At 43.4% G+C, this 14,689-nt stretch overlaps 2 protein-coding genes across 2 annotated transcripts; one reads left to right on the top strand and one right to left on the bottom strand.

Annotated features, from left to right (window-relative positions):
• The first annotated feature begins 1,576 nt into the window (after positions 1-1,576).
• Positions 1,577-3,300, top strand: LOC146295333 (ladderlectin-like). Its single transcript, XM_084695712.1, has 7 exons — positions 1,577-1,607; positions 1,715-1,790; positions 1,909-1,956; positions 2,135-2,337; positions 2,519-2,653; positions 2,757-2,868; positions 2,953-3,300. Exons 2-7 carry the CDS (start codon positions 1,730-1,732, stop codon positions 3,012-3,014), a joined length of 621 nt encoding a protein of 206 aa, XP_084551838.1. The 5' UTR covers positions 1,577-1,607; positions 1,715-1,729; the 3' UTR covers positions 3,015-3,300.
• A 3,908-nt stretch (positions 3,301-7,208) lies between these two features.
• LOC146295332 (glycogen synthase kinase-3 beta-like) lies at positions 7,209-14,285 on the bottom strand. Its single transcript, XM_084696175.1, has 10 exons — positions 13,875-14,285; positions 11,986-12,173; positions 11,828-11,911; positions 11,619-11,729; positions 11,376-11,506; positions 10,932-11,136; positions 10,677-10,772; positions 10,256-10,442; positions 10,074-10,151; positions 7,209-9,633 (listed from the first exon to the last, which is right to left on the bottom strand). Exons 1-10 carry the CDS (start codon positions 14,047-14,049, stop codon positions 9,569-9,571), a joined length of 1,320 nt encoding a protein of 439 aa, XP_084552301.1. The 5' UTR covers positions 14,050-14,285; the 3' UTR covers positions 7,209-9,568.
• Between the last annotated feature and the right edge of the window lie 404 nt (positions 14,286-14,689).

Below are 14,689 nucleotides of genomic sequence, written 5' to 3'. Positions count from 1 at the left end.
TTCATGATCGTCACTGGGAAACTCATGATCAGAATATCTGCTGTTTCTGTTGATTGGAAACTCTTTGGCTACATATTGTTCCTGTTCATGTGTGATCATGACATGGCTATGTGAGAATTCCTCCTACAGCAACAATGTCAAACTAAAAGAAAGGTTCAGGCAAGAGGACTCAGTAGTAGTGATTAATTGATATTTTTTTTAAACACGATTCAATACATGTTTTGGCATAATGGTTCTGCTCGCAGTGGCTCCCTTCCACACCCAACGGAGACACCGTCTTGACATCCGATCAGAAAGCAGCGAACGCATTTCCCCTACAAAAGCAACACAGAACCAAGGGTGGAGGCTGAGGAGGCGGAGGCAGCAAATTAGATAGAGAGGATCCTGTGTCACACTAGTAATTCAGAGTGCAGCGATATCCTGATTAAATATCCCACCTGCTAAGAAAGTGTGCCCCTACTGTGTGATTTGACTAATCAAGGAATTCTTGACAATGTTCAGTCACCATTTAAAGCCATGAAGTGAATTGGTTGGACATGGAGCCATGTATAAATGTTCTGACATTAAAATGGTTCTAGCAGTCCTCTTCAGATGATTCAAAATAAAACAAATTCCCATTTGTGTTTATAATGAAAAGGATACTTACAATTGATATGGATAGATCATACCATACACACACCAAGTATAACAACGCGCCTTGGTGACATAACTTTTGTTGGTTTCGGCTCTTCATTGGTTTTGGGTTCAAAACCCTGAAAAAACACTCAAAAATTATTATTTTAAATGGATATGGCTCTCAATGAAATCTGTACCAATTTCAATGTACCATTAAAATGTTTTATTATATAAATCTGTTTTTTATGCTTAGTCCTAGTTCTTGCATTTAGAAACTAACCATTGAGGGTTTATCCATGTCTCTCTGACAAAGGAGAACATCGAACCCTGTACAAATATGATATCTGACATTTAAATGGAATGGAACCTCTCCGCCAATGATTCCTTGAGCACCCTATAAAACAACCTTGCAACTGATTAACATGAATGTGTTCATGATCAAAATCTAGTCCATAATTGATATGTATATGCTTTGGTATGAAATGCACAGATAATATGAAGCTTGTTATTTATTTCATGAGGTCTGTTATTGAAATTACTTTCTTCCTAATCAATAGTCCTCTGTGTAAGCCAGTTGAACTTAATCACTTATCTCCTAACTAAATCACCTGTACCTTTGAATTCAGCAGACAAAGCAATGCTTATTATTAATCTCCAATCATTACAATGGTAGTCAGTTGTGTGTGTGGTGCAAAAGGACCTTGGCATTTTTATTTTGCATGTCAAACTGTCACTTGATCAACCCCGAGATAAAGACAGGGAAGTGACACGACTGAGACACAGACACCTGGGACAGCAGGTCAATCAAGGAAAACATTCTTCAACGTTCCGGGTGTTGGATTTCACAAAGCAATCTGCAATCTACTTTTTAATCTACCATTTGCACACAAAAAATTCCTTGTTAATGTATTTCCTTGTTATCAAAGTATATATTGTGAACTTTCTCTGTATTGGAACAGAAGCTTGTTGACACCCAATTCCCACTTCAACAGGTACTGAGACTTCCACTCAGCTGGATCAACATGTTGAATTTGGTTGGATTGAATTCTGATAGCAATGACCCTAGAATGAATCTTCTATGTTGTCTGTCTTTTTACAGGATTCCATCATCACCATGGCGAAGTTGACCATTTCTTTTCTTCTATTTGCTGCCTTCGTCTTGAGTGGTGCAATAGGTGAGATACACTCCAAACACACATACACACATCAAAACACATCCTGAATATGCACAGGAGCAACAATCCTAGTTTTAACCCAATGTCCCTGCTCATGACATACCTGTCCCCTCAACAGAGCCCAGCATGGATTCTACGGAAGTGCAGCAGCAGGACCTTCCTCTGGGTAAGATGATGAACCTGGTATTCATCCATACGTCCACACTGTGTCCTTCATGGGTGTAACAGCCAAGGTTACAGTTTAGGCCAAGTGAGATGTGTCTCTGCCCTCGTGCAGCTCTCAATCTCCTTGTTCGAATAGACTTCCATTAATAACTGCGCTGTGTAACACTATACCTTTCTAGGACAAATGGATGAGGATGGAAACCCACCGTCTCTCCTCGACACAGAAGAGGAGCTGAAGAGTGACGCGTTGGAAGAGCTCGGGGAAGAAGAGGAAATGGCGGAGGCGCAGAGATGTCGTTCAAAGCGGCCCTCAGGATGGGCCAGATACGGGAAACGCATTTACCTGTATGTGCCCCAACCAAAACAATGGGTTGATGCAGAGGTAACTAGGCTGCTAGAACAGTAACAAAAAAACAACAACAATTAACAATATTACACTCGGAATAATCCCAGATAATAATAAATATTATTAGATTTTCGTGTTTTCCTGTAACCCAGTTCAGTTTGGTAGAATGTTTTAATATGAAACGTATAAAAGTGCTAAGAACATTTTTTTCCTGTAGCGGTACTGTTTGCAGTTGAAAGGGAATCTTGCCTCCGTGCACAACTTGGGGGAACAAAACTTCCTCCGGAGATTGGTCAAAAGCAGGACTGGTAGATACCCCTGGACTTGGATTGGGGGGACAGATGCTGTTAGGGTAAGAAGGATAGGATGTAAGGTTGGGTCACAGGCATCACAATATTCATGTTTGATTCCAACAGCCTGTTCTTGACATTCAAATGTCTGTTAATCTCCCAAAGAACCGAGTGTGGTTGTGGAGCGATGGATCAAGGTTTGACTTCCAATACTGGGCCCGTAAGGAGCCCAACAATTACCGTCGACGGGAGCCATGTATCAATATCAACTATGACGGTAAAGCACGTTATCACACAAATCACACAATTTCTCCCAAAGACAAACACATAAACAATGATTACTGTTTATATTTTTTCTCAGGTAAAGGGGCTTGGAATGATCTATATTGCCAAAAAGCCCTTGGCTTTATCTGCGCCAGATGAATGTAGACCAGCTTGTAAAACTGCAGCACCATATGGAGCCTGAATATATCTTTTTTTTAATCATCCTTAATTATTAATCAATTCTTAATCATGTTTGTTATAACCACAGAATGGATACTATAGTTGTGTAATTCATTGTACTTAGAATATAAATGAGCAAAAAACTGCCCTTTTTTCTGTGGACCTTTTCTTAAAATGTTGATTGATTAGAAGATCGGTTGGTTGGTGATTCTTTTATTTAGCATTGTTTAAAAGTGTTTCTCATTCAATAAAGTGTTGAAACCAACAGATGATTCAGTGAGAGCTTATTTTGTATTCAGAGCGCTACCACCACACTGATTACTTCCACCTGTTTGCTCACGTCCATATTTATAATAGCCCACAAAGAAACTCCTTTACAGAACCAAACACATAGTAGTTCAGGTATTGAGACTTTCTATGGTCATATACCTGAATGCATTTGATCACATACAGTTGTATTCAAAATAATAGCAGTGTTTTTTTAAATGTGAGTAAAGCTCAAATCCTTGTGTACAAAATCAAATGTTTTATTTCCATTTGTTGGGATCACTGCACATTATATTTTACATTAAAACATGACAAAAAACTCTAGCAATATTTAATTATGTTACAGAAAATGACGGAAATGAATATATTGGGCTCTTCAATTTTTTTTGCAGTATGCATAAACAAATGCATAAAACACAAAACTTACAAAAATTTAAGATTTAGCATTCATGTGAATCAATAAATTAATATTTTGCTGTATAACCACGGTTTTTGAGAACTGCTTCACATCTGTGCTGCATCGAGTCGACCAACTTCTGGCACCCGTAAACTGGTATTCCAGCCCAGGATGATTTGACAACCTTCTTCCTCTGCATTTCCTGGTTTTGCCTCAAAAACTGCATGTTTGATGTCATCCCAAGTTTTCTATTGGATTAAAGTCCAGGGATAGGGATGGCCACTCCATAACATTTATTTGGTTGTTCCTTGTAAGGTCAATCTGTTTCAAACCCAGTGTAACAATGTTAAAATGGGTGTGACCACTAGATAGGACACCATGGGGTAAGTCCATGATAGGCTGGTAAAAAACAAAAGGTTCCAGTCATAAAAAGAGAGTAACATGTACTGGTATCTTTGTTTCTTTCACAGAGATATAGAACTTCAAACCTGACAGTAGTGATCACACATTGTTTTACTTGGAGGATGGGACTCTTATCTAATCCTCTTCTTGCCCTGTCCAACAAAAAGCCCCCCTGTCACCTTGGGAAACTGGTAAAGTATGAAAAATAACAAATAATGCTGAGTTCACGAGTTCAGTAACACACCAGCAACTGAATAAATTATGTTTTTATTAAAGCAGGCCGTGGCGGAGAGTTCTAGTGGGTCACAGAGCAGCAGCTCGAGCAGATCCCCCAGGAAGCCTGGATAGACGACACGACAGGGAGAAGCAGAGAGGAGAAAGGGAAGGGTGGGAGGGTGACGATAACATGCTAGCACAAGGACCAGAGGAACGGAAATGACTTTATACAGAACTCGTAGGCTAATTGAAAATGGGGATGCGTATGAGTTGATTGGAGTAAAGAGTCTTGGTGCGCTACCTTCTTCCCGAACATCAGTTAATCTACTCCATAGAATCAAATTACTAGGTTTGGTTTCTTTATGTGTTATTTTAAAAGAGATGGATGACCACTGTGACGCCTTACTATGCCCCAGTGACACGATGTTTATCTGCTTTAATTGTAGGACTCAGAGGAAGCATGCAGAACAGGTGATGATGCTGTGGAAGGTTGTTTGTGCAGGTTAAATGTGTGTGTTGTCATTTGTCATATTAGTTACTTAGAACTGTACTCTGACTTCTGACCTCGTTTTTGTAGTTTGTGTTTGTTTCTGAATGTGCATTATTATTTATTGTTGAACCTTGTTAAGGGAAAATGTATGTTACTTTGGGAGAACGTTTTTCAATGAAACACAAGGCCCACTAGTGGCTGAAGCGTTGTCTGTTGTGAGTGTAATTGCCGCTCTCTGCATGGGCGTATCTAGCCCTATTTTGGGCTGGAGCCCCCCAAACAGTTTCCTTAACCCCCCCCAAATATATATATTTTCTCATATTTTAAATCAAAATAAAACCCTAGAACCCACTAGAGGACAGTATTTTAAATGATATTTTCAACAGTTTGTTCTGGGGGAACATGCCCCCAGACCCCCCTAGTTTCCTGGAAAAACAATCGGTTTTATCTAGGGGCTTAGTCCCCCCAAACGTGGGAATCTAGATTCGCAACTGGCTCTCTGTAATGCAGCCATGACCATCAGCTGGTATCCATTAGTGCACAACTTGTCCGACCTAAAATTGCTTGAATGGAAATTCGCATAGACCCTATTTCTTAAACTGCGATGGTTTGACATTTTAAAATAGGTTATGTTTGCAGGAATTCTGACAGACTAAAACATACTCGTTTTATTTTCGGATTCCAACAATTTAGCAATGTGGATCATCCATTTGCTTCTCTGTGCCGGCTTTTCCGTGACTGTGGCTACAGGTGAGATGCACAACACAATAACACCAATATTGTTAACGAAGACGAACATGTGAAAATATTTTCTTAACCCGAATAAAATGTACTTCTGTATGGAACAAGACTGGAACTATAATAGTGGCTCTTAAACAAATATTAATTTAAATCCAGGATTGTCCGTCATATTAGCCTTTTTATTAGATCAGGTTGCCTTCTGATTTGAAATAGTCAAATTGTCAATTACAATTTCTCTGCTGGGTGGGTTAGACGCTGGGCGCAGGTCAAGCCAAATGATGATTAAATACTGTTTTAAAATTGTTTTGTTACAATGCAAAAACATGCAACCATGGCTTGAAGAATGTGACAGAATATGTGACATTTAAACAACAACCCTTACAACTGATCTCTTTCTCTTCCCATCCTCCATCTTTTCAAGGACATGTGGTTAAGGGCAAAAAACAACACACTTTCCCCAGAAGAGAAGCAGGGAGTAGATGTCCTACAGGATGGTCCAACTGTGGGAAAAGATGTTACCTTTATCTGTCCTATCCAACTAACTGGGTTGATGCTGAGGTAACTGAGTAATGGGGCAGTTGTTATTTGTGCATAATTGTACACATTGATACTAATTATGGGTCATATTCAATTAGCCTGTTGGAAGCTTGTGGAACACTTTGTTCTGTTGGGTAGAATGTTGCTCTTTGAGAAAATGAATCATTTCTTTCTACAGTTGTATTGCTTGCGCTTGGGTGCACACCTTGCCTCTGTGCACACCTTGAAGCAGAACAACATCCTCCAGGAAGTGGTCAAGAGAAAGACAGGAGCTTCCACCCGTACTTGGATTGGAGGGACCAATGTTTATGACGTAAGCAAGGGTGGATGTAATAGTCCATAGGCATCAGTGCTTGCATCCATGCTTTATTTTCTTGACAAACATTTGGTTAATCTTCAGAGAGATTCGTGGTTCTGGAGCGATGGGTCCAAGTTTGACTACATTCACGTGCATGCTTTGGATGACGGCAACGAGAGTGGCAGGACATCATGTTTAATGATGAACTTTGGAAGTAGGATATATATTGACTTAGATGTGTCTCAGTCCTTGTTACTATCTGACTGTTCCATTGGTCCTCAGGTGATCGTGGTTGGCTTGGTGCTCAGTGTGATCTGCAAGCCGAATTTATCTGCTCTCTAACAATCCCTACATACCATTAATCTAGTACATTTCTTGCAACTCTGTCCCTGAATTATTGTTGGGATTCTGTGATGTTTCTCATTCAATAAAGTTTGTGTTTTGACCAGTACTTCAGTGTGTAACATGTAACAGTTGAATTGGCTGACCTTCTCTCTATGAATAACTGACTAGCATGGAAATAAACACAAGTGAAAAATAGTTATTGGCTGTCAGCTGCCAACTTGATAGACGTGATGATGCATGGTCAGGTGAAGTGTTGATGTAGACATTGAAGTGTTTTAGACATTGAAGTGACATTGAACAGTCTGTCCCACTATTTGGACCTCAAAATGATTGCTGCCTCAATGCTAATCTAGACCTTTATTGCATCCACAACTATGCTATGGAATGGCTTTAACAGTTTAGATTACACTTGTGTGTCAGTAGGCCTTCAGCCATTGCTATGGCCACTCATCCTGACATCAGTAAAATCCTCAAACCATCTCCTGTTTCATCACTTTATTAAATGAGCCCATATCATACACACAGACAGATGGGGGTTCTGTGTCTCCCTCCTCCTGGTTTAACTGGTCTGCACTATTACAGCTTTCCCAACTTGTCTGACAGACAAATGTCCGCTACCACAGTCTGGGGATGTAGAACAAGCGGCAGAGGAGAGAGATCCAGCATGTTGGGAGAACACAACCAGGGAGGGAGGGAGGTGGGGGAGGGTCCGGTTGAGGTGAAAAGCATCAATTTAATTTCTGTACATCTTGGATCAGGACATGAAAGAAAGAAAAAAAAGTATTTACAAACAGATGAATGGAAAATGAACCTGGGCCGTGGTGACCAGCTCACATCCCATGACAGGTCAATCCAACAAACATTGGAATCAAAAATAAACACAAATGTGAGATATTTACACATGTGCAACAAGAGTACAATACATTAGGGGGGGGGGGGGAACTAATGGCTTCTGAAATCAAAGGATGTCAACGTAAGGTGTGCTAAATGTATTTTCTTTCCCGAGGTGCCACATGGGAAAGAGTTAAATCTTTTCAGGTTTATAACTGATGCTAATGCCCAAACCCCACCTTACAGGGGACACCAGGGAAGCTTCATAAAACATACCTACAGTACAGTGTTCTGTAAAACAAAGTTATTATACAGGGTTGTTGATCACATTGTAAGACGAGAGGGCGGGGTTTCACAATAGAAAAGGCTTGCACTAGAAGCTTTCAAGTGGTCAGTACTGACAACTGATCTAAACCTACTACACTGGCTTTTAAACTGTGCGGTCTGGATTGAAGGGTACAGCTTACAAGGACAACACACACACACACTATTGTCGGACACCAAACCCCAGTCATGCTTTACCCCTCAACCATCCCACATCGTCTCACGTGAAGTAGCTACATGATGTCAGGATTAAAGAAACTCTGAATCCTGCCTACAACATTGGCAACAAGAGTAGACATGGTTACAAACTCACATTCACACACACTTACAAACCCTATGTCACAGAACTGAAGGGCACAGAGATGTGTCCTGTTCAAGCAGGAGTCAGTTATTCCATAGTTAATACTCTAGTCAAAATGGCTGCTGAAAGCCTATATACTTTCTTTATATAGACGGCTGTACCACAGTTGTTAAATCCTTTACAACTGCTGTCTCAATCCAGCATATGGGTGCGTGTGTGTGTTTGTGTGTCTTATTTCTATGGAAATCCTTCTTGCAACCAATATTAAGACTTCCTTAGAGACATTTCCCACCGATGGAAAATGGCTAACAAATAGAGCTAGTAAATCGATCACTTCGACCTCCTTCCCCTTCCGTCCCTCCCCAACCTTTTCAGAGTGAATAGTGGCACTCTGAAAACCTATTTAAAATAATAAATACATTTACATTAAGTATGCAAAAAAAGCAAAAAAATAAAAAAAAGCAGCTGTTGTCGTCAGTTTTCATGGTAATTTAATAAAACGTATAAAAAACACTACTGTTTCTCTCCACGTCCATATAGTGCCCAGGTCCGAGTATGTGTTTCCACAACTAAACAATTTGCTTCTAAAACACCCTGTCAAGGGGGGGGGGGGGGCCTTCATGGTTTCTGACTAGCCAGAAGAAGAAAAAACACGACAGCCTCGTCTGAAATCACAAAACCTCCCTCCTCTCATTGGGAGTTGACCTCTGACCCGATAAGGGATAGGTCACACCCTGACATAATTCTGCTGCCTTCCACCAGTCCTGTCGTATCAGAATGGAGGTCAATCCCAGGTATGGTTGAAGGGAAGTATGTGTTCAAAATACTCTAAACGGGAGCCCTGGAGGTGAGAGAGCTTTTCTCTTTAACATTATGTGGTATAGGGGCCATGAGCTGATCATGTGGTCGTCTGTCTCCAATAAATAAACTCCAGTTAAAAGAAAACAACTTCAACAAAAAAGTGTTGTTGGGAGAAAAAAAATAAGCGGAAGGAATACGAAAAATACAATTAAGAAAAAAAGTGACTATCCAGAGGACCCGCCCCTCCAACAGGACCTTCGACCAATCAGCAGCAGCATCAGGCTTCTAACCACACACATAGAACTGAGCTAATGAGTCAAAGTAGGGCATGAAATAACACTGTGAGTGTGTCTCTCCATGTCTCTCAGAGCACTCGTTTTGTTTGAGTTGAACGTTAACAAAAGTTCCCAGGTGTGTATATGTACAGTACAAAAAGGAATGGCTCTAACCAATGGGAGATAACAAGCAGCATGGAGAAAGCTGTCCAGGATGTAGTATGTGTGTGAGTGTGTGTGTGTGTGAATGTGAGAGTGTGTGCACGCAGGGTTGGGGGGCTGGCAGGTGAGCTGAGGTTGATGATGGTTCAGGTGCTGTTGAGGGAGCCGGGTACAGAGCTGTGTTGAGACGAACCATCAGAACCAATCCCATCTATGGAGGACACCCAGGGGAGAGTGGGGGGAGGGAGAAGAAAAACAAAGGACATAAATGCCATTGGATACTCTACTTGTTTCAAAATAACTATTTATCCTACTTGAGATATACTAGTAATCATATTGATATAGTGTACATGCAATTTCCACCATGTGCTACCATTGTAATTACGACAGCCCTATGACTGGGACTGAGCTACTGTGGTGGTGGTTCCAACACCACCCCCTTCTGGCGAGACTTTGAAACTGTAGGATGCATACTTTTTATTTATTTATCATCACCAAATATTGTGCACTTATTAACCCTAAAGTAAGTATGGTGGCACATTGCTGGGAGTGTTTTTAATCGTGTCAAGCGGCAATACGACTTAGCGGCATTTCCTTTCCTTTGGGGACGGCAGGACTACTGTGATGGTGCTGTGGAGCGTGCCATCGTACCGTGAGAGGAGGCGGAGGTCTGAACGCGGACGTGAGGAGGGATGAGGGTGGAGTTGAGCTGGGGCTGGATGGACAGCTCTGGAAGGAGACGGACAGAAACACAAAGAGCGGTTAAAGCACCATGGTGACAGTGTGTGTGTGTACGCGCGTGTGTGTGAGGTAACGACCTCAGGAGGACGTACCGGTGGTGCTGAAGTTAAAGAGCAGAGGCAGGTCTCTCCCGCTGGGCAGACGGGCGTTGGGCTGGCGGAGTTCATCGAAGAAGGTGTGGGCGCAGGCTTCGAGGGGGGAGAAGCGTGTGGCGGGGGTGTACTCCAGCAGGCGGGAGCACAGGGCGATGGCCTCGGGAGGCGTGCGAGGCTTGAACACCTGGGGTGGGAGAGAGAGGGCATAATGGGTAGAGATTAAAGCAAGGATTAGAAGGAGGAAAACATGGAGGAAAGACAGATATGGGCGATAAAGGGATAAAAAAAAAGATAAAAAAAGTGATTACACACTGAAACAAGAGTCTTGGCAAGTTTACATTCCTAATCCCAAATCTGTCTAGGCTGGTGGCAGCAGAGAGGAGATGCTGCCTTGTCTCCTGGGAGAGAGGCCAGGTACCTTGGTCCAGGGGTGGGCCTTGATCTGGGGGAACTTGAACTCTGTGTAGTTGGGGTTCATCTCTCGGATCTGCTCTCTGGTCGGGGTCCCCAGGACCTGAGGGACGGGAGGAGGCAGGCCGGTGGGTGGGTGGGTGGAGCCCAATAGACAAACACACATATCGCTAACCCCCCTCCATATATACACATCTAATCTCTCAGACTCACCCCCCCCCCCAACGATAACAATAACCCACAAACACGCTCTGCCACCTACCTTGATGATCTCCACGAGCTGGTCCACGCCGCTGTCTCCGGGGAAGATGGGCTGGCCCAGCAGCAGCTCTGCCAGCACGCAGCCCGCCGACCAGATGTCAATGTTGGCCGTGTAGTCGGTGGCCCCGAAGATGAGCTCCGGGGCGCGGTAGTACCGCGAGCAGATGTACGACACATTGGGCTCCCCGCGGATCAGCTGCTTGGCACTGTGGGGCAAAAGAAAGGGGGGGACGGTCATGGAGGTGGAGCTGAAAACCCCCTGCCTCTTACTGATATACTCTCACATGGAGTCCATCCATCTCAGTTATTCATGTCCCCGCTAGCTGTCACCTTCATCTCTGGCATTCCACTCACAACCATTTCAGTGGATATCTGATATGTGGATGCATCCAGTCCTGTTAAGCCCGAGACTGGCTGCACGGTCAAAGGGGGTCCGTGTCTGTACCTGCCAAAGTCACAGAGCTTGAGAATGGCTGTCTCTGGATCCACTAGCAGGTTCTGGGGCTTGATATCTCGGTGACACACGCCCTGGGAGTGGATGTAGGCCAGGCTACGGAAGAGCTGGTACATGTACACCTGGGGGGGGGGGGGAGAGAGATGTATTCTCAGAAAGTGAATGAAGAGATAGGAAGGTCCACAGAGACGTGGGTGAGGGAGGTAAAAAAAATTGTATGCATATGAGTCTTACCTTGACGTAAATAATAGGAATGATGCTCTTGGCCTTGTTGAAGTGGCGGGCCACCCTGTACACAGTCTCTGGGACGAAGTCCAGCACCAGGTTAAGGTATACCTCATCCTTCTACGGAGGAGAGAGGGGCAGCATTGAAGGACCATGGTGAAGACTAGTGAGGCTTCTGAGAAAGGCTGGGGGCGCTGTGGTGAGAACGAGAGACGTACCTTTTCACCACTGGAATAGAAGAAGTAGCGTAGCCTGACGATGTTGCAGTGGTCCAGCTTCCTCATGATCTGGAGTTCTCGGTTCTGCAGGGGAGAAGAATCCATCAGTCTAACTTGTGGAGGAAGAAGAACTGTACCCTGTAGGACGCGACCCCTACCTTGAACCGCTTGTCCTGCAGGACCTTCTTGATGGCCACCATCTCCTGGCTGTCGATGAGTCGTGCCTGGTAGACCACACCAAATGAGCCGTTACCGATCACCTTGATGTCTGTGTACGACACCTCCTGGGGGCGGTCCGGGCCCTGGCCGGGCGTGGCGACCACCGTCGTCACCTTTCCGCTGTCTCCTGGGAAACAAGAGAAAGGGAAAAGAGGGGACGGAAGTGACATCATTAGTGGAAATCAAATGAGTGTCAGTGATCTAGGATTGTTAACTCATCCCCAAAACTAATTTAAGATCAATACTCTTTGATTGTGAAAAGTATCCCAGAAACCTCACATAATTAGGTAAACCCCTAGTTGTGGTTTATATCAACTCAACAGAAAGTAGCCTAGATGACAAGCAAAGGATGCTCAAAGCTATGCTTTGAAAATTAAACATTTTTCATCTGTGTAGCAGAGCTTTGAACTTTGGTGCACCTGAATCCAGGTCATAATGATAACCCACCTGACTTGTCCTAACCTGTTCTGTCCTCAGGGGCTACTGTCTTACAGGTTAAAGGGTCAACTATAACTCATCATGGGACTGAAACAGAGACCAGCAGGGTCATGTTGTCCTCCAGACTAGAAGTAGGCTTAAGCCTACCACCTAGACTAGACCTGTGTAACCACTGAACCTGACTGTCTGACATACAGGTTACCAGTGAAGTCATAACGGGCCCATGTTAACATTGATACTCACAGATAACACGAGGGCTAAGGGCTTTGCTTTATGGAAAAGCGTCAACAAGCCCACAGAGCCGGCACCACCCGTGTGTTTTACTCGAATGATATCAATTTCGGTGAACGATAGTTGGCCTGTAGGATAATAGACATCCAATAGGCCTGTTGGTCATATCTGTTACACCTGAACCCTGCTCACACACTACCCACTGCATGGTGACCTAGGTCACTGAGTTGTGTGTGTGTGTGTGTGTGTGTGTGTGTGTGTGTGTGTGTGTGTGTGTGTAATTGTCTGGACAGGGACATAAGGTTTGGAGTAGAACTCAATTGGAAACTGGTAGAGATACCCAAAGCACTGAGAATGACCCCCTGTGGACTCATATCGCTTGCTCCCTCACACACCTTTTTCTACCATGCGAAAATAACACCCAATCAAACCTCTGAGATGAATACTGTAGAGGTATTTGTTTTAACCTATCAAAATACCAACAATCAATGTCCTATCAAGAAGGCATTCAAATTCATTTTTTATCGAATATCTACCTCCAGATGTTACCATTGCGCCTTACCATGCAATTAGAACTTTGAGTCACAGCTTAGCTGTATGTAACCTTGTCATCAGTCATCGTTAACCTTCGTACGTTTACAACCAACGAATAGAATTACATTACACATTACTATGTGTAGTTAGCTAGATTCCAATTTGGTCAGGACAGCAAACGTTACTGGCAGACAGTGGTTCACTTGTAGCTGGCTAGCTATATCACCTCTTTCCACACACCCTTTTTAGCTACCTAGCCATCTATCTGAATGGATACCAGCCGAGTAGCCAGCTAGCTAACCTTTCTTCTTGCTTGGTGTAGCAAACTAAGCACGCTGAGTCAGACAACTTTCCCACTAAATAAAATAATATTTATCTAAAATAATTTAGCTACCACACAAAACAACTGGCTTAGACCTTACAAGATAGATAACTCTTGCTATAAACCCTGCAAACGTTAGCTTTAGTTACTGTAATTGACGTTACCCTAGCTAGGTAACAGCTAGCTTCTTGGCTAGCCTTGCCTTCAGAGGCTTTTAAATCGAATATTAATACATACATAACATTTGAGGGTTAAATTGTGAAAATCTACTTATCGAGTACAAAATAAATCAAATAAACGTACTGGTCAGCTTTAAATTCGAGCATCCCGACGAGCTGCTCCCCGAGGCCTGCGGGACCCCGGACTTTCCTGTGCTGCTCCCCACGGCAGCGGCTGATCCAGCGGATGCTGCGGCGGCTCCTGGTACACCTTGTGGCTCAGCAAACGAGCTAGTTCTGGGCCGCCCGCTGCCGCTCATATCTCTGTGCAGGGGTAGCGGGGCGGGAGGCTTGGTATGCTCTACTTCTACCCAATTGAATTGTAATGTATGCCGCTATTTTAACAACAATAATCGTTGAAAGACCGACAGAATTGTCGCCGCACCGACGAGTCCTCCCTTTCGTAGGTTGTCTGGGCTTGTAGACCTTAGGAACTGACAGATCGCATTGCCTCCTGGGATATGAAGTTGACGGTAGCTGCTGCCTAGGTCTGGCCGTCTTGTCTTCTAAGAAAGAAAACAACTACACGGTTAGAATGTCACTTTTAAATTACACCGGAGATGGCGCTCTCTCCTGTTATTTCAACCATGTTATAAATAGAATTCCTCACAAAGGGGTGCAGAGAAATGTAGCCTACAGTAATTTAGGTTAGAGATGCTAACTAGGTACATAATTTAGGCCTACCCCATCCAGTTTGACCCGTTTCGTTGATATAGTACGTCAGCTGTACATTTCAAGGTAATTTGGTAACCCATCCATGTCTTGACAATAGTGTAGTTACAGACCTGACTGCTTACACCCAGAAGCAAATTAGTCACTGGATGTAGTAGCCTCTGCTACACGTGTCCTACCGTTTATTTGTCTTCTCTCTTTTAGCCTCCTAACAACAAACTATAGACA

This window comes from Hypomesus nipponensis, chromosome 4 (assembly GCF_054491055.1).
Source record: "Hypomesus nipponensis isolate SF chromosome 4, ASM5449105v1, whole genome shotgun sequence".
Classification (NCBI taxonomy): Eukaryota; Metazoa; Chordata; class Actinopteri; order Osmeriformes; family Osmeridae; genus Hypomesus; species Hypomesus nipponensis.
Note: the sequence above shows the minus strand (reverse complement) of the source record. Positions and strands in the feature narration are given on the sequence as shown.

Excerpts from the sequence above, each read along its gene's own strand:
- LOC146295332 (XM_084696175.1), bottom strand. The coding sequence starts at position 14,049 with ATGAGCGGCAGCGGGCGGCCCAGAACTAGCTCGTTTGCTGAGCCACAA. Across the intron at positions 11,912-11,985 it reads TGCAGGACAAGCGGTTCAAG|AACCGAGAACTCCAGATCAT; the intron begins GTAGGGGTCGCG and ends TCTCCCCTGCAG. Across the intron at positions 9,634-10,073 it reads GACCTCCGCCTCCTCTCACG|ATGGGATTGGTTCTGATGGT; the intron begins GTACGATGGCAC and ends TGTCCTCCATAG.
- LOC146295333 (XM_084695712.1), top strand. The coding sequence starts at position 1,730 with ATGGCGAAGTTGACCATTTCTTTTCTTCTATTTGCTGCCTTCGTCTTG. Across the intron at positions 2,654-2,756 it reads GGGGGACAGATGCTGTTAGG|AACCGAGTGTGGTTGTGGAG; the intron begins GTAAGAAGGATA and ends AATCTCCCAAAG. Across the intron at positions 2,869-2,952 it reads TATCAATATCAACTATGACG|GTAAAGGGGCTTGGAATGAT; the intron begins GTAAAGCACGTT and ends ATTTTTTCTCAG.